The sequence below is a fragment of the Esox lucius genome, chromosome 14 (assembly GCF_011004845.1).
Source record: "Esox lucius isolate fEsoLuc1 chromosome 14, fEsoLuc1.pri, whole genome shotgun sequence".
In the NCBI taxonomy this organism is placed as follows: domain Eukaryota; kingdom Metazoa; phylum Chordata; class Actinopteri; order Esociformes; family Esocidae; genus Esox; species Esox lucius.
Window position 1 is genome coordinate 9,760,365 of NC_047582.1, and position 25,061 is coordinate 9,785,425.

General features: G+C 43.7%; 2 protein-coding genes across 3 annotated transcripts in view; one reads left to right on the forward strand and one right to left on the reverse strand.

Moving 5' to 3' along the window:
• The window catches only part of pi4kaa (phosphatidylinositol 4-kinase, catalytic, alpha a), a 28,818-nt gene extending 24,584 nt beyond the window's left edge, over positions 1-4,234 (forward strand). For both annotated transcript variants that reach the window (XM_010905395.4, XM_010905398.4), the window contains exons 44-51: positions 260-437; positions 557-661; positions 1,032-1,157; positions 1,340-1,460; positions 1,896-2,055; positions 2,577-2,666; positions 2,753-2,836; positions 3,445-4,234. In XM_010905395.4, coding sequence (XP_010903697.1) covers positions 260-437; positions 557-661; positions 1,032-1,157; positions 1,340-1,460; positions 1,896-2,055; positions 2,577-2,666; positions 2,753-2,836; positions 3,445-3,496 — 916 coding nt within the window. In that variant the 3' untranslated portion in view covers positions 3,497-4,234. The remainder of the gene's footprint in view (positions 1-259; positions 438-556; positions 662-1,031; positions 1,158-1,339; positions 1,461-1,895; positions 2,056-2,576; positions 2,667-2,752; positions 2,837-3,444) is intronic.
• A 7,153-nt stretch (positions 4,235-11,387) lies between these two features.
• On the reverse strand, positions 11,388-23,167 carry hic2 (hypermethylated in cancer 2). The gene is made up of 3 exons (XM_010905399.4): positions 22,744-23,167; positions 16,594-16,839; positions 11,388-16,452 (listed from the first exon to the last, which is right to left on the reverse strand). Exons 2-3 carry the CDS (start codon positions 16,810-16,812, stop codon positions 15,013-15,015), a joined length of 1,659 nt encoding a protein of 552 aa, XP_010903701.1. The 5' UTR covers positions 16,813-16,839; positions 22,744-23,167; the 3' UTR covers positions 11,388-15,012.
• Between the last annotated feature and the right edge of the window lie 1,894 nt (positions 23,168-25,061).

Genomic DNA, 25,061 nt, shown 5'->3' on the forward strand with positions numbered 1-25,061 from the left:
GTCGCTTAGGGCCACCGACCACCAGGTGGCCCCCAAACACTATGGCCACCAACCTTCAGCGAGGAGGGGGCCCCGAATAAAATGTCATTTAGGGCCACCAAAGGGCTAGAGCCGTCACTGTTCATACCTCACACAGACCCTCCAGAAGATATTAGGCCGTGGAATATACGGAAGCATTCAGTGGGGTGTGGATATCTGGCCGTTCTTATGCTGTTTCCGGATGGAATCAGGATGTGTAATTTCCGCCTGTCTCCCCCAGCGCCGCCAAGGCCCCCTACCTGGCCAAGTTCAAGGTGAAGCGCTGTGGAGTCAGCGAGCTGGAGAAGGAGGGCCTGCGTTGTCACTCAGACTCTCAGGACGGAGAGGACAGCGAAGATGTTGCCCGCCGCATCGTCTGGCAAGCAGCCATCTTTAAAGTCGGAGATGACTGTAGACAGGTGAGGTGGATAAATCAACACACACAAGTATATTGTACAAACCCAGCACTTAAAAAATGATTAGTAATTCTTTGTTTTAAATTATTCTCTCCATTTCTTTTTTCCCTCTCCATCTTCAGGACATGCTGGCTCTACAGATAATCGGTCTGTTTAAGAACATCTTCCAGCTGGTGGGACTGGACCTGTTTGTGTTTCCCTACAGAGTGGTGGCTACAGCCCCCGGGGTAAGTAGAGCCTCCATCCCCTTGAGGCAGCAGGGCAGTGAGGCAGCAGGGCAGTGAGGCAGCAGGGCAGTGAGGCAGCAGGGCAGTGAGCGAGGCAGCGAGGCAGCAGGACAGTGAGCGAGGCAGCAGGACAGTGAGCGAGGCAAGGGGGCAGCAGGGCAGTGAGGCAGCAGGGCAGTGAGCAGGGCAGTGAGGCAGCAGGACAGTGAGCGAGGCAGCAGGGCAGTGTGGCAGCAGGACAGTGAGCGAGGCAGGGGGGCAGCAGGGCTGTGAGGCAGCAGGGCAGTGAGGCAGCAGGGCAGCGGGACAGTGAGCGAGGCAGGGGGGCAGCGGGTCAGGCCAGTAACTCCTCCCCTCTGTCTGGATTCAGTGTGGCGTGATCGAGTGCATCCCTGACTGCAAGTCCCGTGACCAGCTGGGCAGACAGACGGACTTTGGGATGTACGACTACTTCAGGAACCAGTACGGAGACGAGTCCACTCTGGCCTTCCAGAAGGTGAGATGAACAGGCGTTCCTACGACCCCCCGGCCGATTCCTGACCCGAGACTCGTCTGTGCTACTTTTCCTTGCCCGTCATACGTTCAGATCAATAGACTCCGTTGCCTTTAATACAGGTACCATGGACTGTAAATCTCACTGACATTGTGTTCTCTATCTCCATCTCCCACACTTTCTAGGCGAGGTACAACTTCATCCGTAGCATGGCAGCATACAGCTTGCTGCTCTTCCTGCTGCAGATCAAAGATCGACACAATGGGAACATCATGCTGGACAGCAAGGGACACCTTATCCACATAGGTACAGCATCATCCATGCGTTCACTTAATACAGCAAGGGTCATCTCTTTCACATAGGTGCAACATCATCCAAATCGTCATCCACGTATTAATATATCAAGGGTCACCTCATCTGCTTAGGTACAACATCATCCCAAACAAATCAAGCCTTAAACTCTACACTATGACAGCACAGTAAATATTTTGTTATAAAGGTCTGGCGACAATGGAAGGTGATGTATAAGCAAAATCAAAAATTATACTCATGATGAATTGAATGTATGTGAATGCATTGAATGTATTAATTACTCTGGGGTGTGAAGACCTACTGAATGAATACGTCCCCATTTTGTATTAATTTGATCAGTTGGTGTGGAACTGCCTTTTATTTCTCTTTTGGTTCAGTCAAGTTCTACATTTCATCTGTATGAGTGTTCTAAAAAGCCTCTACTTTCAGACTTTGGCTTCATGTTTGAGAGTTCCCCTGGTGGTAACCTGGGCTGGGAGCCAGATATCAAGCTGACTGATGAGATGGTGATGATTATGGGAGGCAAGATGGAGGCCACGCCTTTCAAATGGTTCATGGAGATGTGCGTTAGGGGATACCTGGCTGTCAGGTATGAATGTATCTGTCGGAGTGTTTCTGTCCTAGAGCTTGACTGTATTCATCCATGTTATTATAAATCTATCTGTATTTTTGTTATAAATGTGGGTGGATATTACTAATAATTAGTGTCCTGTCAAAGACATTTCCATGATATATTCTCCCAATTGATCTCTCAATATGGTGATTCAGAAAAAGGTTATAAATGGGGAATACAAATCTTTCGGAGAGTTTAAACATGTAACTCACTTTAAACTGAGACAGTTTACCAGAGCAATGGAATGAATTTGGCTTGTCAAAATCCTCTAATGACTTGATTTAAAGATTATTTTTATTTAATGAACAAAAGTCCTTTACAAATGTAATGTATTACTATAGAACCTATAATATTTTTTAAATTGAATTATTAATTGAATAGTTTAATTCACACAGGAACATGATTTAAGACATGCACAATACAAAATTTTAAGATATCCACAATGAACTGTCTTTCTATGGGTTTTACTGATCTTTGTTTCTCCTGTCCCTGCCAAGGCCATACATGGATGCGGTGGTGTCTCTGGTCACTCTGATGCTGGATACCGGACTGCCATGTTTCAGAGGACAGACCATCAAGCTGCTCAAGTCAGTACATCAATAAACCTGCACATTACATCTAGCAGAGAGCCTCTTGACTGTTTCTGAACCTGTGTGTGCGTGTGCGTCTACAGGCAGCGGTTCAACCCCAGTATGAGTGAGAAGGAGGCGGCTGCTTTCATCATCAAAGTGATCCAGAGCTGCTTCCTCAGCAGCAGGTAATGCCATTGGCCCCGTTCCATTTCAGCACCTAGCTCCTTTCCTTACTGCATAGCCCAATCCCCTTTCAGCTAGCTCAGCAGTTGGCCTAATTCAGAGGTCAGACTTCTTTATAAAACTAAAATAAAAGTAGAAAGCCTTTAAAATTCCATTTAAGATGATTTCCCTTTTTCAATGAAATAGCGCCGCTATGTGTTATTCAGTACTACAGATAGCATTAAATCTAAGGTTGAGGTTACAGAGAACTGGACACAGTGGCTGGCTGGGGGCTTCAGGGAGAATAAAGTCCTCAACAGGAGGGATGTGGTGATAAACGACCAAACGTTAAAACAAAAGTAAAACATTAAATATATAAATAAATGCCTTCAAGGGGTTGCTGGCTCTGCTCTAGCTCCCTTCATCACCCCTTGAGCGCCTAGAGCGCCCCCACCTAGAGCGCCCCCACCTAGAGCACCCCCACCTACAGCGCCCCCACCTAGAGCGCCCCCACCTACAGCGCCCCCACCATGTGTCATGGTGCCAATCTACACATGCTACCTGTCTGTATACACTGTACTACACTGTTACACAAACTCAAGGTGCTATCTGTTTCTCTGTCTTCGTTCAGGAGCAAGACCTATGATATGCTACAGTATTACCAGAACCAGATCCCATACTGAAGACCTGCAATATTAGCCCGTACTGAGCGCCTGCTTTATCCTGTCTGATTCAACACCTTATTCCCTCTGTAGGCAGTGTCCTCAGTTTTATCCTGTCAGAAGGTCAGAGGTTGTCCTCCGCTTGCTAGCTAGCGTCAAGCATCTTGTGCACTTTATAGATCATTGTATTTTACCCGCCTGATTGGACCCTGATCAAGAGCTGTTACACACGACAAGAGAAATCGGCATACTAACTGGATGAAATGATGATGATTATTTATTTTTAAGTTAGGCAAGCAAGCAAAAAACCAACAATGCATTGGACAGGCTTGTAAAAATACTATTTCAGCCTTAGTTCAACAGCTAGTATCCTCTTCAAGGCCTCATTGGGGTTTGAAGTGGGATAGCATTGTTAAGAACATCTGTCCTGATCGGTCTGAGGCACAGCTTGTTTCCAAAGGAGAACTAAAGAAGTCTTTGATAATATTCTTTTGGCTGCTTTTTGTCATTTAATTTTGTGAGAAATAGCAAGAGGGGCATTTTTTCCACAGTAGATCAACTTGATATGGCCTAGCCTATCAACCAACCAGTTGATTCCTTCAGTCATGTGAGCTATTGCTGAACTCCATTTGCAATCAGCAAAGCCATACATCAGTCAAGGGTGTCTTCAATCAGTTACATTCTAATTGTGTGTGTGTGTGTGTGTGTGTGTCTGTGTGTGTCTGTGTGTGTCTGTGTGTGTGTGTGTGTGTGTGTGTGTGTGTGTGTGTGTGTGTGTGTCTGTGTGTGTGTCTGTGTCTGTGTCTGTGTCTGTGTCTGTGTCTGTGTCTGTGTCTGTGTGTGTGTGTGTGTGTGTGTGTGTGTGTGTGTGTGTGTGTGTGTCCACAAGTCTTTACTAGTCATAAGCGATGAGTGGATCTTCTCTCGGGGGACATTTCTAATGGTGGTGCCAGTGACTATATCTGTCCAGAGTTAATAGTGTTTGTGTGAGTGTGCATGTCTGTATCAGCTCTAGGTGGTTGGGTCCTGTCCAGGATGAGCCAGTGTTTGTGTACTGACTAACCCACTAACACTGCATGTCTCAACACTAGACATTTACTCGTATTAATGTCTTATGGATTTTAAAGCAGTCTTAGGTGTGTTTGTGTGTGTGCGTGTGTGCGCATGCAGGTGTGTGTGATTTCTATCTGGAGACATTCCTCTTTCTGCACAAAAAAACCAACATCAACCCAGTACTTGAATCTCCAGGATTTGGGTTCCGCGTTGCGATGTTTGGGATGACGATGATGACTAGGAAGACCCAAAAAGCCATTTCTTTACACATTGGCACAAACAGTAGTGCGGTGTCACAAGACAACTACACTCCTGATGTTATGCAAGATGTTACCGTCTTAATGTGTCAGCATATGCTCTCATCAACCCTTTAACTACCCCACTGTCGTCATACTCTATCGACGGTATATATACACCCACACCATTTTGGACTTTATGAAGATGTGTTATTTAAGAGTCTTACAGAATATTGCATCTGTCTACCATTTAATGTGTTATTTTTGTTGTGGGTGGATATGTTGTTATCAATTATGTATTATAAGAAATACCCTATGTATTACTGTTTTAATATATAGAATATTAAAGTACAGTATGTACTGTAGATTGATATTGGCTAATAAAGACATGTATTTCACAACAGAAGAGGAGAAACAACTGTTACATTTTGAAGTTTGGTTGTACAAGCCTTAGTATTTAAATTTGACTGTTTGATTTAATGTCTGTTTTATACCGTCACTGTAGTCAGACACTTTCTGCACCTTTGTGGCCATCAGGTCCCTACAATATAAAATCAATTGTGTGTGTGTGTGTGTGTGTGTGTGTGTGTGTGCGCCTGCACGTGTTTGTGTGTTACCAGGCTCCTGATGTGAAATTGTGATAACATGCTGAAACATAAACCTCTGATGCAGCCACAAACACCTGATGTGTGTTTCTGTTTGTCATCTGGTTCAAAGTGTCCTCATTAACACACACCTAAGGGATTATGCTTGCCAGGACACATACACAAAATGTGCATTTGCCCGAACAATTTTCAGGCATCGTCTCTTGTTTTCCTAAGAATCTGCTGGCATATGTAACTTTTTTGAATTCATGTCATTCACGTTTTAATCACTTAATTTGAGTTCATTCATCTTAGAACAGGGCCGCCCAACGCTGTTCCAGGAGATCTACTGTCCTGGGGGTTTTCTCTCCAACCCCATTTGTGACTAACATGTTTTAGCTTTTCATCTTGCTAATTATTAGAATCTGGTGTGCTAAATACGAGTTGGAGAGAACCTACAGGACAGTAGATCTCCAGGAACAGGGTTGGGCAGTCCTGTCTTAGAATATCTCTGTGAGACAGCCACACGACATGTTAAGCTAGCTTGTCCTGTAGTGTTATAAATAGAGCCTGTCCTGAAAATCGTTCACCTATTTTAGAATAGTGGTTAAGTCTAGTGTCACTTCCAGACTGATTGGCACCCTTAACAAAGGTAGGCATGAGAGGCTGTTTAAAAGAAATGCTGGCAGTAGGCTTAAAGATCATTTTCAATTATCAAATGTGGAATATTTGGTAGTTCATTAATGATCAAAGAGGATCAAACAAAATTACACGTTTAACAAATATTGTTTTCTAAAAACATCTGCGCCCTTGTCCGTTATTTGTGGATCCCCATCCCCTCTAATACGTTTTAGGATGGCATGGAAATGTCACTGCCTTGAAGTCATGTGGCATTGCAGGAGGTTCAGAACAGTGCTAGTGGATTAACCCAGGTGTCCAGCAGAGGGCAGTCCAAATGACACATTGAAATCAACTGTCCTCAGTCTGCTGAGAGTGTCTGCCATGAGGCTGGGCCTTAATCACCAAATTGTGGAGAAAATACATAAATACAATTTAAAAAAGAACAGAACTTTTGTCAAAGAATGGTAAATTAAATCCCTTCTAATGTGTTTTCCACTCTAATACACCATATGCTGTGTATATTATTAATTTGTTTGGGAAACACATTTTAGTAAATGTGTAATTTTGGTTAATTCCTTTTAATCATAATACATTACTATATGTTCCAAATGTTGGAAAGTCATAAAAAGTTTAATCATCTTTAGATACCTCAGTACCAGTCATTTTGGAGGTGAATATGAAACCCTGGATGGCTGATACTTTTTGAGGCTTTGAAGCCACTGGGACTCCCTCCAATAGGAATGGAGATTCAAGGCCAAAATGACATACCTATATATTTTTTGTTGTGGTGGGGACAGTAACACTTGGCAGAGGCGTCGCTAGGATCACAATACAGTCGGGGCTTATCCCGCCCCGCCCGGGACAGAAATTACAGGGTTTTGAATGTACATGCGGAAAATTTCGATGTACACGCTAGCGACCTACACGACTACAATCTCATAATGTGCGATCAGAGTTGTCAGAGCTATTTTTTTATTATAGTTTTTTTTTGGGGGGCAATTTGAAATCCGGGGCTCTAGCCTCGGACGCCCTGGGCTAACGACGCCACTGGCTGGAGGTCAACAGGAGAGGTTTAAAATCCACTGATTTAAGAGCGTTGATCTGAGGCCTCCACAACATGGACTCTTTGGTCCTGTGGACCACACTATGAGAAGTCTCACTCACTGAATATCATCTCACTCTTCTCAATGTCTGCAGTGCTGCTAATGGCAACAACATTACATTGAGTCTACCTTGGATGAAACAAACCAAGACAGTACGTTTTTAATATGAAACATATTTGTAACTGGAGAAGTGCAAAGATGGCTGGTCACTAGCTCCGATAGAGCTCTCCCGTCTGTCTTGTAGTGTATATATAAGGCATGCTACCTTATAGTACCTTATATATTTGGCTCTAGATTATGCCCTTTTGCCCCCCATGCTGTGTCAAATAAGGTGGGTGAATTGGATTACAATGGTCTATGCCCTTTGAGGAATCAGTTGGTCTCAGATCCACCGGATTAGTGCCACAAGCGTCTTAAACCTGAGACAGGGTAGAGCAAGGCTAAGGCCCAATCAGTCTGCTCCGATAACAGATACTAGCATGTTTCCGGAAAGCCAGGAGCTTGTGTCTTCACCCACTAGAAGTCCTTTGGATGTACCCTTTTGCTGGGTTGAGCCTCTTCCAATAAGAGGGGTTTTCTCAGACCAAAGGGACATGGGATCCAGGTACTGTCCTATTAAAAACATATAACAATAATTATTGACTCACATGTCTGTCCCCCCATTATTTGTAACCCATTTCTCATACTGTCAAACTCTGGTCACAAGACAGTTTCAAAGCAATGAAAGCCCTATAAACAAATTGCTGGACAAGAAAAAATGAAAGAACTAATAATCTGCTCTGTAAAAGTCTGGTCCTGAAATGTCTTAACAAAATCCAGGATCATAATTATATCCTTAAATGGATACTTAAAACAATTTGTTTAGTATTCTGATTGTAATTAGTCAAAGTTCAAATGTAAAACCCTTTTTGTTACAGGGAGAAAGGTAATCGTGATGTGTCATACTGTGTCATAAAAAAATTTACTGAAACACTATCTTGACAACTTGACAGTTGACATGCACATATTTCGTTGACCTTTTTGTTAGTGGAAAAATGAACTACTATAATATTTTGTGTGATGTATCCATTTGAGATAGAAGGGATTACTCTTAAGATAAAGTATAATTATTATAAATATTATATAGTGTGTTATATTCACAGTATAAAAATTATATTTTAATGGAACACGAGATTTGTATAAACAAGGAAGAAGATGGTGGTTTAGCGACTGGGTATAAACAGCCAGTAACGTATGCAAAGGTTCATTTAGGTGCAATGGGTCAGGTGTGCTATTTCCGGAAAGGTGTTGGCACCCTTGCGCTTTCTTCAAATAACTCACAATCTCTCCAAAATTATTTATTACACTGTTAACATTATAAAACCTTAATTTTTGATTCAGAACCTAAAAAATGCATTTTAATCAAATGCATATATAATAAATTATTGATACCCAGACTCAATATTTTACTCAATTCTTTCTGAAAACAGTCTGTCTTGCACTGGGTTTCACATTGCGTTTCAAAATGCCTTGGTATTCTCCTGATTGCAGGATGTCATACACACCTTCAAGGCAACCAGTACCAGAGGCAGCAAAGCAACCCCAAAACATCACTAAACCTTCTCCATGCTTGACTGAGGGGAAGGTGTTCATTTCTTTGAAGGCTTCCCTTTTTTTCTGTAAACAAGTTGGTCTCATCTGTCCACCGGATATTATCCCAGAAGGATTGCGGCATGTCCAAGTATGTTTTGGCAAATTGCCTTCAGGCTTTCTTGCACCTATCACTCAGCACAGTCTCCTACCATACATCCCCATTTTAAGTTGAATCAGGTTGAATCTGTGTGGCAGACAATTTAGGTACTTCCTCCACCATTTGACCAATCCTTTGCTGCGATCTTCCTTCAGGTTTTCTCTGGCAGCCATGTCCAGAGAGGTTGGTTAATGTGGCTTGGGCCTTGATAACATTACACACTGTGGAAACAGGTACATTAAGGTCTCTGTAGATGGATGTGTAGCCTTGAGATGGTTCATGTTTAACTACAATCTTGTATCTGACCTCAGATAATTTTCATACTGCAGGCATCTGCGACTCACCACAGGGGACTTTTGATCACAACTGTGCATGGTATGGCTGGGGGCGCGGGGATTGTGGGCTTACTTGAGGAAATGGTGTTTCTGACAGCGATCGGAGGAAAACTTACTGTATGTCACCCAGACATACAGGCCTGGCTCTAGGAAACAGAAGGTCAGGACCTCATGCCTCAAAACAAACCTATAATCTTGCTGCCAGTCGGCTTGTCTTGATCTGAGCCAGGTGGGGAGGTGTGTTGGTACAACCCAGTCCTGGTGAGACCCAACCCGGGGCAGGATCTAACTTTAAGGCTCTGACCTCTCATTGCCTGTCAGCTAATCAGATTTCTTGTTAATTCTTTAATTCAGAGTCATGTGTTCGACAGATGAAGTCCGTAGAGCGAAGGCAATCAAAGGCATTTTGTTGACATTGAAGATGTTGGGTTAAATAGAGCCACAGTGCACTGGTATATGGCCTGTGATGTGCATGAGAGGAGCCCTCAATGCTAGGACGCATGTCATTACTCATCCAGAGCGATATACATGTACATTTCTTTTTGTAAAAAAAGGTTTGTGCATATTTTTGTGCCTATGTTTTCCCCTCTTCAAGCAAATCCTGAGTGATCAGACAATTGACCGTGACAGTCCTGCCAAAACATCTCAACCAGATTTAGATATGATCATTGACTAGGCATTTTCTATATATTAATGTATTCCTTTTCACTTATTCTGTTAATTTGTGTGTTCTGGATTGTTGGCTTGCTGAAAGACCCAGGTGTACTTCAGAGTCAACTCACAGGAATATTTGAGTTATTTGACTATTCTCTGATACATAGTAGAATGTATGGTTCCAAGTTGTCCAGGTCCTTATGCAACAACGCTTACCCAAAATGTCTATTTAAGGTGCCACACGTGCTGGAGGTAAACGCATTCCCTGGTCAACAACCACATTTGAACTAGAAGGCACCAACCTACCTAAAGTCGTTACTGGAGCGCAGATTCAAGGGAGACCTGTCCAATTACATCAGGAAACGTTCAACTGCTGTCATTGAGTGTAAGGGTACAATCGCATTTTCTTTCAGGAAGGAGACAAACGTTTAGGCCCGGAACAGTACATACTTGTTTTCCTTAGAATCAAACACATTTTCACTAAAATTGCAGATAAAAGCCTGTTTATCAAAATTCCATGTAAAAACTACTGATCACCTCAACACATGCTCAACCTACTTTTACTTTGAACAGACTACCTTCAGCCAGAACAGGGTAACCAGGGCATATCTGAGGCATTAACACAATCCTCTCAACGGGCTTGACTTTGTCTACACCTCAACCACCACCGAACCATTTGCATACAGAGAAAGAAAGCAGCAGATGTTATGAGTTTCCATCGCCCGCTCTCTCCATCCTTTTGTTGCCCACCCGGGCCCTCCACCCACCCCAACTCCAGATGCCCCTCTTTGTCCTGCCGGTGGTGGTGGGTCTGGGTGCCGAGGTGAGGGGTGGCTGGGAGCAGAGGGCCCCTTTCAGTCCACGGCCAGCTGTGAAGCTAAGAGACCCTCCCCCCAACACATTATTTTCGTGCCCACTATGACTTGAGCTGTCGTCACGTCTGCATAAACCAAAATAAATCGTATACTCTAAGTAGTTCAACAGTTTCAACCAGCAAGATCCCAACCACCCCAAAAAGGAAAAAAACTAAAACAGAAAACCAGCTCAGGCAGTTATTCGCCAAACCTCTGATTCGCCAAACCTCCTCCGACCTGCAGCATGCCCCTCCCATCAGGTCGCCCGTCAAGACTGAAATGCATCTGATGACGTATCCCTGCCGGCTGCTAAACCCAGGCGTGCCGTAGGGACTGGAAGGGAGGGGCTGGACTTAAAATGCAGCCTATTGTGTTGAACCTTGACCCTTTCAAGGGTCAACTGGCATGTGACACCAGGAGGGGTGGGGAGGGGGCCTTAACATGGGCCTCACACTTTCCACCACTCTGCTTTCACAGGGGCAAGGGGGTTTGTGTCAGGGAGTTAATGCATAGGGTATACACAGAAACACAAACCAAGCAAGCAATGGCCAAAAGGCAAGCAATCGGAGAGACAGAGGCCAGAAGGAAAGCCTATTTGACTTGGGCACAAAAGACCATCATGCACATAGATGTTGCCCCCAGCCCCCCTCCCCCAACCATGCCTAACTGAAACCAGGGCCCCAGTCTAACCCCCCACAGCACACCATTAACCACCAATGACCAAAGAAGAAAAAACACCACAATTTTCTTTACAATCAAGTTTAATAAAAGACCATTATAAGATGACATTCTCATTTCTGTACATTAAGACTGTAGACTGACCAAGGGGCCGAGGACTCTGCATCTCTATGCATCATTGTGTGAACTCATGCCGGAGACTGAAATATCAGATCACAAACTCTGAGGGACTGAAACACTTTGGGTTGGTCAGTAAGCATGAACAAAAGCAAATTTCAACCATTTGGTAACACAGAGAAAGTTTGTGTATAAAAACAGATGGAGACGAGACACGGCTTAACAACCAGTCATCTTAGGAATTATAGAAGACCACCTGCTGTCTGTTTGGTTCTTTAGTGTCTTGGTGTGGATTAGTAGCATGTGAGTCTATGGAAAAATGGATGCTGTGATGGACACCTTTGGTTTTCTGATAAAGATTTGAAAAGAATCTCTGTAAGAGTCAATGTTTGCATTCCATATGATTCCATGCACACTGTATCTTTACCCAAAGGCAAGAGTCCCATGGCAATGGATGAGACAGCACGTAGTATCCCAGAAAACATTTCACATTCTCAGAAAACAATAACCCCACATGAAACAACACAGCACAGCAAAGACAATAACCTATTTGTTTTCTACACACTTAAGGGTAAAACTGGTACACAACATCAAACTGCCAGAAGGACACTCCTTTACATTCCCGCTGTCTCCAGTGTGCTGGGCTGGGAGCTTCACGCGGTTTATGGCTACTTTGTTTTAACGGGAGGTGGCTTTTCAAAGAGACCTGTGCTTTAGGATTATTTCATGGCACCAAGGGATGTGTCGGAAATCTATTGCTCCTCTTCAGGAACTAGAAATAATTTCAATGGACAATCCGGTTCTCCCTAAAACGTTGTGACAGCTGAACCAGGCCCAGGATCAGGTAGGGGAGAGGTGACCCCATGGAAGTTGGAACATCTAGCATTTGTGAAATACCTCTAGGCCTTAAGTGTCTTGGACAGATTTTAATACATTTCCACTAATAAAATCATAAGCTACACCTAGTTTTGTGTATCTGGAATAATGGTGAAACAACTGAAATAGGTCTGTGTTTTTCACATCTCCATCCCCGACTGAATCCATCGTTCTTCCATTAGTCAACTGACACTAGGTTCTAATACCTTCAGTACCCCACTAAGCTTACTGCTGCTATCAAGGGGACAGGTCAAGAACTGAATAATTAACATAGGCAGACTAATTAAGTCTAAAATTGCTTGATTTTAAGGACAGTATTAGTGGACAGTACTGCAATGCCCCGAATCAATCAGCCGGGCCCCTGCAACGCCCCCGAATCAGCCAGGCCCCTGCAACGCGTGTTTCCATGCTGAGGAATGTGCTCATGCTCAGCAGAATAAAAGTTGAAGGTGCGACTATTTAGTGTCTTGGTTTTGTATGAGCAGCAACAAAGCCCATCTCTTATCCACAAAGTTGTAAGAAAGACTGGTTTAAAACCAGGGAAAAACATTTGTCAATAGACAATCAACAGTGTCTGCAACAACTTTCTAAATAACACAGACAGCAACAGAGAAAAGCTAACTGGTATGGGTTTGTGACTAAAGCCCAGATGTGTACCTTTTCCTATACTTGAAAATAATGAGTGATTACATTCCAGCTTGGCTACCCCCTGAATACATCTCGTTTCTATCCTTTGTACATTATTGGCTGACCACAAACAAGACATTCATTACAAAACATATAACATGCAGATACTTTACAGGTTTAATACATGCAATTGAACAATCCTGTTCTTTCCTTTGTTTTTGAAGTGGAAATATACTCCTTGCCTGAGGTCTGGCTGTTAGGTTTATGTAAACAATGACATTCGCGCACACACGCGTGCACGCGCGCGCGCGCACACACACACACACACACACACACGCGCGCATAGTAACACGCATACACACACACACGCACACAGTCAGTCGCCTATGTGCTTTGGTTTAGAAAATAGTACATTAATTTGGAATGAGCTTGTATCTATTATTCAATGCATGCTGATATAACATTTAAGAACTAAAATAGTAAAATCTATATTGAATTTTTTTTTAAACAAGAGGTTATAAAATCACATCCTTTCCCCTCTAATAAAACTCTTATGTAGGAAACTAGTGTTTCTGCTTTCAGCATAGACATTTTTTCCAACAGTTTGATAACACAGCTTAGGGGTCTTCAATGGAAATGCGAGGAACCATCCCTGAAGGTATAGGAGATGAATGGAACAGATTCTCTCGCCCTTTGTTTATCTGTAGACATTCTTAATGCCTGTAACCAAACAACCAAGTGCTGAGATGTACTACATGAATGTTAGACCCTGACGTTTTGGCACATGACACAGATCAAGGAGTGGAATGTTAGCTAAACAGCCTGGAAACCAGGATAGTTGAGGACTTAACAGTTAGATCATTACATTGGTAAAACCTCACCTGGACAATGAACAACTTGTTATTTAACTGGTTGTTATTTTTTGATGGTTTGCATTCCTCCTTTCTTTGGATTCCACCACAGAATCTACTAGCAGTTTCAGCTCTGCAATACATTAGTAATAATGGAACTAAACTTATCCAGGAGACTACCCTCCTCAGCCCATAGCATTAGGAAATGTCTGGAACTTGTTGAAAACAAAGCACACCAGACTGAAAAACGAGTGTGGGATGGTTCTCTAGAGGAACGAGGTAGCAGTGTAACAGAACAGATCTAGTTTCAGTAAACCAGGTTAACCTTAAAAGGGTCCTTTTTTTCCACCCCAAAAAGATTAGCTTTAACTTTGGAATGCTTTGGGCGAGGAACTTTCATGTCGGTAAGTGGTAGCTGGACAAAACCCGAAATGAACCCTCAGGTTACTGTTTTTAGGGTAAACTCTGCCAAAGTCCAACAGAGTACAACCCCTCCCTGATCCAAACCCCCTTCATGTAGAAATTCCCAGTTTAAACATTCACAATTGTAACAATACGTTACTTAAAATAAAAAAAAAAAGACGACCCCCCCCCCCAAGATTGGCTTTTTCATAAGACTTCAGATAAGAAACTACAAAGTCTGATCTATGAGTAAATAAGTGTTTACACCCCCTTGAAAACCCCCAAGACCAGTTTCTTTAAAATGCCAACAGGCAGTGTTTGTGGAGGTGATAAGTTACTGCACAGTGGCAAAGCCCACTAATATGTTCCATCTAGCTGGAGAATATCAAGTCTCAGGCCCTGGGTGTCTTTGAATGAGGTAGGAGAGGCATTGACCAGCAGGACGGCTACAACAGCCTAAAGCAACAACAGCACAAGACTGGTTTGGTTGGATGCTGAAAGGTAACATCATTCTCGTCATCTTTGTTATCATCATCATAAGTTTGAGCCACCTAGGAAGGTGAGGAAGGAGTCTTTGGTTTAGTCAGATGGACTGGCGTGTGCTTACCCTGAGCTGGCTGGCTTCATGTGGACGACTGGTTCTGACAAAACGGTAATTGGCATCAGCTGCCCTGATAATGGAGGGGGCATTTGGGATGGTGGAGAAAAAAGGTCGAACGACGGGTGAAATTTCCAAAAGACGAGCAGCGCCAGACGTTGTTCATTCCGACGCGGGTGTCCCAGCATGGAGGTGGAACCCAGGCGTGTTCGGCCACCTCTACGAGGGTGACGCGTGCATCTTCAGGTGGCTGAGAAGGTTGCGCTGCTGGGTGAACTTGACGCCGCACAGCTGGCACGCGTACGGCTTCTCACCCGAGTGGACGCGCATGTGCTCCACGAGCCGGTACTGGCGAGTGAAACGCATGCCGCACTCCTCGCAGGCGAAGGGCTTCAGGCCCAGGTGGCTCCTCATATGGCGCGTCATGGTGCCCCGCTGGGTGAACGGCTTGCCGCAGATGTTACAGGGGAACGTCCGGTTCAGCCAGTGGCTCTTCTCATGCTGCCGCAGCGCCGCCGCGTCCCGGCAGCTCTTACCACAGGCCGTGCAGAGATGCTGAGGTTCGTCGGCGGGGTCGTCCGGGTCGAGGTCCTCCTCTTTCGGGTATATGCCGGCCTCTTCGTCTTCCTCCTCGTCGTCGGGGTGGACTTCATCCTGGGCGTGAGTGTCGACATGGGCGTTGAGTTGCTCTGAGCTGGGGAAGCCTTTGCCACAGGGGATGCAGACATATAGGTTGTCCCCAACGCCGGGTTCGAAGCCCGGCTGGGGCTGGCGGTAGATGTAGTTGGCGTTGCCGTTTCTCCTTCCTTTTCCTCCTCGCCCTCCTCCCTCACTGCCACTGTGACTGCTGTCTTCGCTCTGGTCCAGGCCAAACTCTTCCCCGTCCACCTCCCCGTCCTCCAGCTTTGGGGTCACACTGTTGTCTCGGACCAGCTTGTCTCCCCCCGGCTCCCCTTGTCCCTTCGCCAAGCCGTTGGGCAGCTCTTTTCTCACGGCCCCCAGGTTGAATGCCTCCCTGTGGGGTCGGGGCCTCTTGCAAGGGGTCCTGGGCTGAGTGTCTGTGGAAGGGTTTGCAGGTTGTCCCTGGTTCTCCCTGGGCTCTGGCTTGGCGATAGCCGTGGTGGGGAGAGTGGGAGAGTGAGAGGACGAGTGGGGGGAGGAGCTCTGCGTGAGACTACTGGGGGAGACCTCATCTGTGGTGGTGCTACCTGATGGACTCCTCTTGGACAGGTCCAGTCCTAGACCCAGCCCGTTGACCCTACCGCCTCCGGACGGGCTGAGGGAGGCACATCGCGTCCCAGACGTAAACACCTCTTCCTCGGAGAGGTCCTCTCTCAACTTCTCCTCCTGGCCCGCTCTCTGGTTGGCTCCCCTGGACCCAGAGTGGTTGTTGCGATTTTGGTGGACGGCTCTGAGGTGGGTGGAGGAAAGGCGGAGGGGGCCAGAGGGGTGTGCATTGGGGGTCGGGGAAGTGGACGAGACAGGGGTCAGCTTGTTGGAGCTGGAGGGGGTGTGGTCATTGCGTTTGAGCTTCCTGCGGCAGAGAGCGGCCAGTTCGGTCAGCTGGAGATAGCACGCCGCGGTCAAAAGGGATGAGACACTGTGGTCGTTGACGGGGTCAAAGCTGGATAGGCGGCCGGTATAGATGAAGTCCAATACCTACAGAACAGAGGGAAATATTGGTCATATAAAACAGCGTCAACATAAAGAACCTTTCACGTCGACTTAAATCCCTGAGCGACAGAGTCCAATGGAAAACAGGACTCCCGTCAGTGAGGCGCTGCCTGTCAGGTGACCCACCTGTCTGAAGACGGAGGGACTGACCATGTCCGTGTCCAGGTTGATCAGGTTGTCGTGGGGGACCAGCGACTTGAAGTAGACGCTGCTGGCCGCCAGGACGTTCTTGTGGGCGCGGAACAGTGCGTTCTCCACCACGATGATGACGTCACACAGGTACCCCTTGGATCGCTGCTGGTTGAGCTGCAGCAGCAGCTGCTTGGAATGGTTCTGTTGCTCCATTTCTCACACAGGCTTTGGTTAACACACCTGGGAGGGGACGGAGAGGTCAGTTCTGGGAAGGCTAACGGAACCCACCGCTAATGTTCATAGACTCATTTAAAACAGGCCTCAACATGCTCCTGAAATTCTTTAAACGCCCAGGATCAATTATGGCCAAAACACCCCACCTCCCAGTAACCATCCCACTGGTTGCTTCACACTGTAGGCCCAAACAACAGGGACAAAGACAGTGGATTTCAGAGGAATTTACCTCGGTTAGAGGTTTTCATCATTTTCTTGCAAAACAAAGTGTGACTGAAATAGATCTGTAAATGTATTTGTAAACACCTAGCACAACATTTTAAAGAAAAGAAAAAAAGAAATGATGTCTAGCATACCCATACTGTAATGCAGCGAACACCATGCATTGAAATAGAGGCAGTTTCTCAGCGACGTGCTGTGTAAGTTGTGGGTTTTGTAATATATGCATTTTGTATATTTGTGTTCTTTTATTCACTCTGTTATTCACATATTGTAGAGTCACCAGAATGTGGTTGGTCCATCCTGAGGTTTCTCCCATGACAACAATTGAACTCATGGTGACCTCTTAGTCTCTGGACTAGAATTCCAATGAACAGGGCAGTCCGTAAGTGCAGAACAAAAGCATTGTGAAGATTTGACCAAAAGGGTTCTGTATGCAGGAAGAGCTCGGTTTTCAACAAGAGTAGAATAACAGTGAAATATTTATGGGTCCTTTTTAATCTACAGTGAGCGAGAAGTCAAATATAGCTTAATATGGCCATTTACTTCAACAAAAAAGCAAGTCAAATTATGACAATTTGTTTTACAAAAGTTACGTCTGACCTCATTTAGTTGGACCCTGATTCGATTTTTTTTTATATATACACTTTTTCCTCCATGGTGCAAATGACATCTGTCGGATTTGCGCCCGTCTTAGGATCAATCCAATGCATGTTTAAATAAACAAAGGCTTATCCAAGCCTACTAACATGACATTTATCATTCACTTAATTTGTTTTATTCATTTTTACATTCAAACAGACTTGCTGCAATTATCCACAACATCTCATCCATCCTCCCAACTGTAAACTATGACCACTGAAAGATGAATTATGCACAGCATCAGTGTGTTTACCAATGTATGTTTCAATCTATAAACAACTTAACCCTTAACAAAATCTACTTTTCTCAACCGGTATGCCTGCAATACAGTCATTCTTCTGTCTCATATCCATAGCCATTTACATACTGGAACTTGGAATGCGTTTCATGATAAGTGACTCTTTACTGTGGCTGACGTTGGTATGCTGCAGAGAACTGGTGAAGCACTGTGGAACAGGGCTCCCAACTCTGACTGGAGTGCCTGGCCAACATACATGACAAGGTCCACGCGTCCGGCACGTCAGACGCAGAAACCCTTTCCAGGGTTATCACCTCAAGGCGTGAGTTCACTGACTTGCCAACGAGAGGGCTTCGCTACCCATATGAGCTGCTCTCATAATATGTGACACGGGGAAAGCACGTTTTCCCCTCCTCGCCAGATGGAGGAAGGTTTGCCCCCATTGCTACCACGTAGTTAATGTGCTTAGAGGAAAGCACAGTTGGTTCAAAAGGTTTGGCTTCCGGGACGCACCCACTTCCTCAGCCATCGATCTCAATGCTTATAAGCGGGGGCGTTAAGGTGTTCACAGGAGCCAGGAGAAACGCTGTTTAAGTGAGAGTCATATGGGTGCCTGTGTCCTAGCTCCTGAGAGATTGAATCGTTGTTGGTTATACCCAAAGTAAGGACAGTTGGCCACCACATCCAGCCTTTCACTGCGGGTTGGGCTGACCTAGTTGCAAGGGGCCAATGGGATCCTCAGACTGGCTGAAGGACCAGGGCACCTCCATGCGACCAGACACAGGACCCTGTGGTGTGGACATTACCCCATAAAGAACCAATGAGATAAGAGGCAGTGGCCGTTATCTCGAAAACACTCACAGTGCAGCGTCCACACATTCCCTGAGGAAGCTCAATAACAGTCCAGTCATCCAAGATTAACAGTACATTCAGTCCAGCAGTATGGAGGGGAGTAGGAGCTACTGAAAGCATGTAAACATGTGAGTCGGGGAAAGCTGGTTGGTTGATAGCACCCGTCCTTATTAGTGACCAGAAAATTCTAAGCAGAATTATGCTGTTTGTAGGGGGCCCTGAATGACACAGCGGTAAAGTCACGGCCACACCAACAGCTCCAAGATTGGGTTTGAATCCTAATCTGCCATTTGATTTTTTAATTTGCAGCGCTAAGTCAAATGTGGTCACAGTCTGGCGTCTTGAGTGGTCTGAATGAAACTGAACAGCTATAGATAGATGTATATACTTTTGAAGAACAGCTACACTCCTACCATGTGCAACCCTAACCCTTTCTCTATATAACTCTAAAAAATAACAATTAAAAAAAAAAGCTAGGAAATACAAAAGCTAAGAAACAGAACAAAATGGCAAAAGTACAAAATTGAAATAGTGCAAAAAAAGAACCCAACCAGGTAAGATTGCTCTATGGTTTAGTAACATTTTAAAACATTGAGAAAATAAGAAACCACTTATAGACAGTGTAGAAAGGTTGTGAAGGAGCTGGAAAAATATCATTCTGAGAGGAAAGTTACACAGAAAGGGGGAAGAAACATGCCAAAATGATGACTTGTCAGAACTTAACTCCGTGATTAGAGCTAATCTGCCACTAAGCTATTTTCAATGTATTTTACTTCTTACAATCACATTTGGCTACTGCCAACAGCAGCAGCTACACTAAGCTTCTGCCTACTGTGTGAACATACGCCTACAACTAATATCATAGCATTAGTATTAAAACAGCATAAAATAAATGTTCATAACTTGATTTAAAATAAATATAGTAATCCTTTTTACCAAGCACAACTACCAAGACATGGCAGCCAGCATTTGCACCACAGAATTAAAAGTTAAAAATACTACTGCTGATAACAAAGAATCCCACCAGCCTTGCTACTGCCTCTTTAAACAACCCACGAAAAACACACACACACACACACACACACAAACAAAAAGGCATTAGAGTAATCTGACAAAACTCTGCAAAACACAAAATAAAGATAGGTGTGCGCAACTTAAGCGCTAACATGCCCTTCCTTCGCCAATGCCGGCTCAAAAACAACCGACTCACATCAGGCGAGAGAATTACAGACTTATTATAGACAGGCCCTAACCAGGGTGTCTGGAGGGAGGACAGAACAGAGAGAAGGCCATATGACCAGGTGGTCTGGTCTGGCTAACAGGATCAATGAGTTAGCCCTGCATGGTACTGATAAACACTCCTGTTCGTAGACGGTCACATTTCAGTTTGGGTTAACCGTTTCTGTTCCATCCTCTACATGTATTTAACCAGTATTCTGTCTTACTCAGTCCCCTTCTAGACCGAGTGTCTTATTCTGTATTTGGTTAAATGTTTTAAGTCCAGCATTTCTTGGTTAAAATTAATATTTGCCATTTTTTATTGATAAAGTGAGAAAGAATGTGGAGAGCGAGTGCTTCAATATTAGTAGGCAGAATTAAAGCCATGTTGCGGCAGTACAAGGGCCTAGTTTGAATTCAGTCCAGGTAGAGATCACTAGCAGTAATTCACATGAACTGGTAATCTACCTGGGCATTAGGCATTAGGCCTGCTACATCAAGCAGTTTGATCCTGTGGTAAGACCTGAAAAATACTGATAATCTGAGCCAGTCCACTTTATACTCTACTTAAGGCTCTAACTCAAATGAACTGTTACCTAAACAAGATTAATTTAAACCGGAGGTCATCCACGTTGCTCCTACAGGTTACAGGGGCCCAATCCCAATCCAGTACCTATCCCATCGCTTAAACTTCACTTTATTCAGGTTAGTTTTATTGAGATGAAGTCTAAGGCAGAGAGACTTTGTCCAAGATAGTGAGGTCAAAAGAAAATGGGTGCTGGGGTGGAATACTCCACACACTTCTAAATCAGAAAATGTGCCTTTATTTGATGAATTGAGAAAGACATTTAGGGCATTACATTCTTCAAATTTTCTCAACATGACTAGCGTCTTACTGTCAAAGATTCAGATGCATTCATGATGACTCAAAATGTATTCAGAGGAGGAGAGTGGACTTGGAGCAGAGCAGATCAGGTCACAGATTAGAGGAGAACACTGTTAGCAGGAGTTATTAACCTGGCTCAAAGCTGTCCCCATTGTGACTCTTACTGAGCCTGGTTCAAGCAAGGTGTTCCGGAAAGTTCCCTCAAGTTCTGCTTAAACATTATGATTACTTCTAACTAGCTAACAGAATTAGCATACACAGGCCAAGACTCAAGATTTGTCTGGCTCTTACTACTTTTAGACAAAAGACAACTTGTTTTAAAATTGATGACAGGTTTGTGTTTACTAATGTTTACCAAAAATGCCACAATCATGAGTTTGTTAAACAAACCGCAGCTTTCCAACTGACATAGGGCTGTGGCTGATGAAATGCTGACTCTAGAACTCGTATAAAAAGCTAATAGAAAGCAGTGACTGTTTTGACCTCCACAGCTTCATAAATACTGCCACACAGGATTTGTTCCAACACTGAAATGGCCCTAAAACAAACATCAGTGTAAGAAATCTCTAATTATTTTTTAATGACCGGTTAATGTAAACAAGATGATGCAATCATTTCATTATCCTTTTCTGATATATTCCTCAATAATCAATGGCTGGTATAAATTAATTTGGTTAGATCTAACTAGAGTTGAACAGCAGGGTAACAGCTATCTTAAAATTATGACATAACCCAGATTTTTGGGTCATTTCATGGAAAGGGACAAAACATGTCCCTTCAAGGGACTACACATGTATGTCAATATCAACATTTGGCTACCTCTAGAACAGAACACTTACAAAGAAAAAGTAAGCATAAGACTAAAATACAGAAATAGATAAGTTTTTTAAATCCAGAAAAATACGTTTTAATGTGCAAAACTATCATAATATCCCACGAAGGTCTAAATTATGTACAGACTTGATTTTAAACGTTTAAGTAGTAACTGCATATATTTTGTCTCATAGTAGGCTTTTTAGACGTATTTCATGGGGTTTTAGAAATGGCTCACGGAGCTTGATTAACCACTCACAGTATTATTTATCGTTATGAAATGTTAATGAAGACTTCTGGACGTAAACAAGGGTATATGGATACCTGAACATTCAGGCAGTATACATTTTCTTCAATAAAGTCTGTAATCGTCGCATTTACAAAATTGTCCGGACCTTTTTTTTTGCTGGATGTTTGTCTATTCTACGCATCGAAACGCCCAATCATTAAACCTACTGGTTACAATGTTTCATAGATGTTTCCCACATATTCGGTTGATTCGATTGGTCAAGCGATTCGAAAACAGTATTTGTCTCCTATGATTTAAAATAGATTGATTTACGATTAGCAGTTTGTGGTTTTTATTATTTTGAGGAAAAAACATAAAATGGGCGAAACTCGTCTACCACAAAGGAGATAATGCCCTAGCACTAAGGGTGGGTGGTGTGAAGGGGTCCAGTCCACCAATGCATTTTACTAATTTAGCTTACATCGCAGCGCAAACCACTCATACATTACATTTCTTAATTTTAATTTGTAAAAAGTTATCCATCTAATTCGAAAGCTGTGGAGGGGGAAATCCGAAGCAAGAAATGTGGATTAAAATGAGCGCAGGTATGACTAGAGGTGGTTGCCAAGCTGGTAATACTAGTCTGGCATTAGGCTACGCACGGGGAGACCCCTCTGGGCTTGGGAAATGTGCCAAACGTAAGGTGCTTCTAACATTTATTCAAATGACGGAGAGTGCAAACTCCTAAAAACAACTATACACGATAACTGACTAAAAAACATGCGAAGATCTGAGAAAATGATAAACATTTACCTTAATTCATCGATGAATACAGTTTACATTTGGCATCCTCTCTCCCACCTCACAATTGTCGGTTCGCCATCTTGCCCATATGACGCTAGGAACCCTAACCCCTGACCCAAATTTAAATAAAATCAAACTGAAAGGGGAGAGGAGTAGGAGCCTTGCCAGACGTGCCGCGGAAAAGAAATGCCCGTGGGAATAAGTTGGCTCAGTTCAACATGAGATACAAGCCAGATCAGTTTACCTTAGGGTGTCTTCATTCGATCAAACAAAACGTTTTGCAAGAGTTACTATTGGACAAATGCAGGTAGAACCCTCCCCGTTTGGTTCTGTCGAACGAAACGTCTTCGAACTAAAACGTTTTGGATTTTTGTGACTGACTAAAAAAACTACACCCCAGTATCCACAAATGTATCCAATATGTACCCCCCGCACGCTGGCATTCTGGTACAAATATTATCGAACCCGGGGAGCCCATGAAATAGACTATCCCAGCCCAATATTAGACTTCTAATTATTTATTTAATTTAATAGATGATATCTAATGGCATTCCATATCTACATCTTGAAATATACTTAATTGCCCAATGACAGCAGCAGAACTCTGTGGACACAGGCTTATCGAGTTGCTACGAGCACGCCCCCTCGTTTCTCAAAAACTGGTTCATGGATGTCACGTGCCTATGGTTTTGTAGCGTAGACATTTCAAAAACGTAGCAAGTAGCTACTGGTTATGGTCATTCGTGACAACGAATAAGTAGAAGCTATCAAGTGAACGATAACTTTAAAATATTAGAAATCGATTTTCAAAAACGATTTTACATATAAAAATAGATACAAGGCTACCCAATCAATTAGCATTCATCCCGTGCAAATACAGTTAAGTAAATTGAAAGCATACCTGAGGTCGACCTGAAGCTTTTATGAACCACCCAAGACCAGTGCATTTAGTTTATCATAGGAAAAAGAGCAACTGCATTAGGACCTACAATGCAATACGGTTTTTTACATTGATATTAAAGGCATTTAGAAGTCGTAACTCAGTGGTGTGGTGTGAGCAGTGCCGGCTCTAGACTTTTGGGATCCCTAAGCAAAATTTCAGTTGGGGCCCAGTCTCCCCTATGAGTCGGGAGCTCCCTAGAAGTTGGAGGCCCCTTAGCGGTCGGGGCCCCTAAGCAACCGCTTATGTTGCTTATGGAGCCGGCCCTGGGTGTGAGTATTAGAGTTGTGCCAACCACTTGGGCTACGGTTCAGCACTGCAGGAAAGATAATATCAGATTCACACATTTGTCTACAACCAAGTCCGGATAAAACTGTCTTTGGTCTACCCACCACTGAGTACACAGTCCCAGAGAATTTTATATCTATTATGTGCCAGTGAATGGCCAAATTAGGGACTGGGGTAAAAGTGCAGTCCTCAGAATGATGTATTTTTGCCGGACCGCGTAAGCGGAGCCAGGTAAGAAGAGGGAATGTCTCTTACTGACTGACTTACTAACTGAGTGCCTGACTGAGTGACTACCCCTTGTTAAATAGCGTAGTTGTTAGAGAAGTGAACTTGTAAACTATAGGTCCTGAGTTCGTATCTTCTCGCAGGTGAAGCAAAGTACACATTGTGAATTATTACATATTGGCGAAAACATTGCTGGCTGAAACAGTATATGGTTATATTGCAACTGTTTCTGGCATGGAATAGTTCATCTTTAGTCTCACTAGAAGTTGTTCAATTCTTATGATTGTTCCTAGGAAGTTAGTAGATACTAGTAAGTCTATTTAACACAATCCTCAATGGAGTCTAGCGACTGCTGAAACTTGTGATGCCGTGGCAGTGTCTCTCATGTGGAAGACCTACGCTCAAATCTATTGAGAGCAACGACATTAAATATTTCTGGTAAATTCCATGATTCTCTCTTCTTTTCAATTGATGAAAAAGTTAGTTATCGTCGCCTTTATTGATAGTTATTGTATAAATGTCATTCACTAATGAAAAGTATGTTGTTTTGCCATGAAATAAAAAAGATGTTCTTATGCCATGACATGAAATAACTTTGGCAGACTCCCTAGCAATTGCTCAATTCTTATGACTATTCCAGTAAGTTAGTAGATACCGGTAAAGCTTATTACTGGCTAATACGCTGTTCAAACGGCCAGGGGCAAACGCAATGCATAGTAAGAAACGTTAGTCAGTTTAACTGTATCAATGTCATTAACGAATGGCCAATTAACTATTAAAACGGCCAAAAGACGATTTGTTAAGGATAGAGACAAGAGGCTATACTGACACCCACCACCTGTGGTTAATGGCACAGCCTTTCACGTGAGCAGCG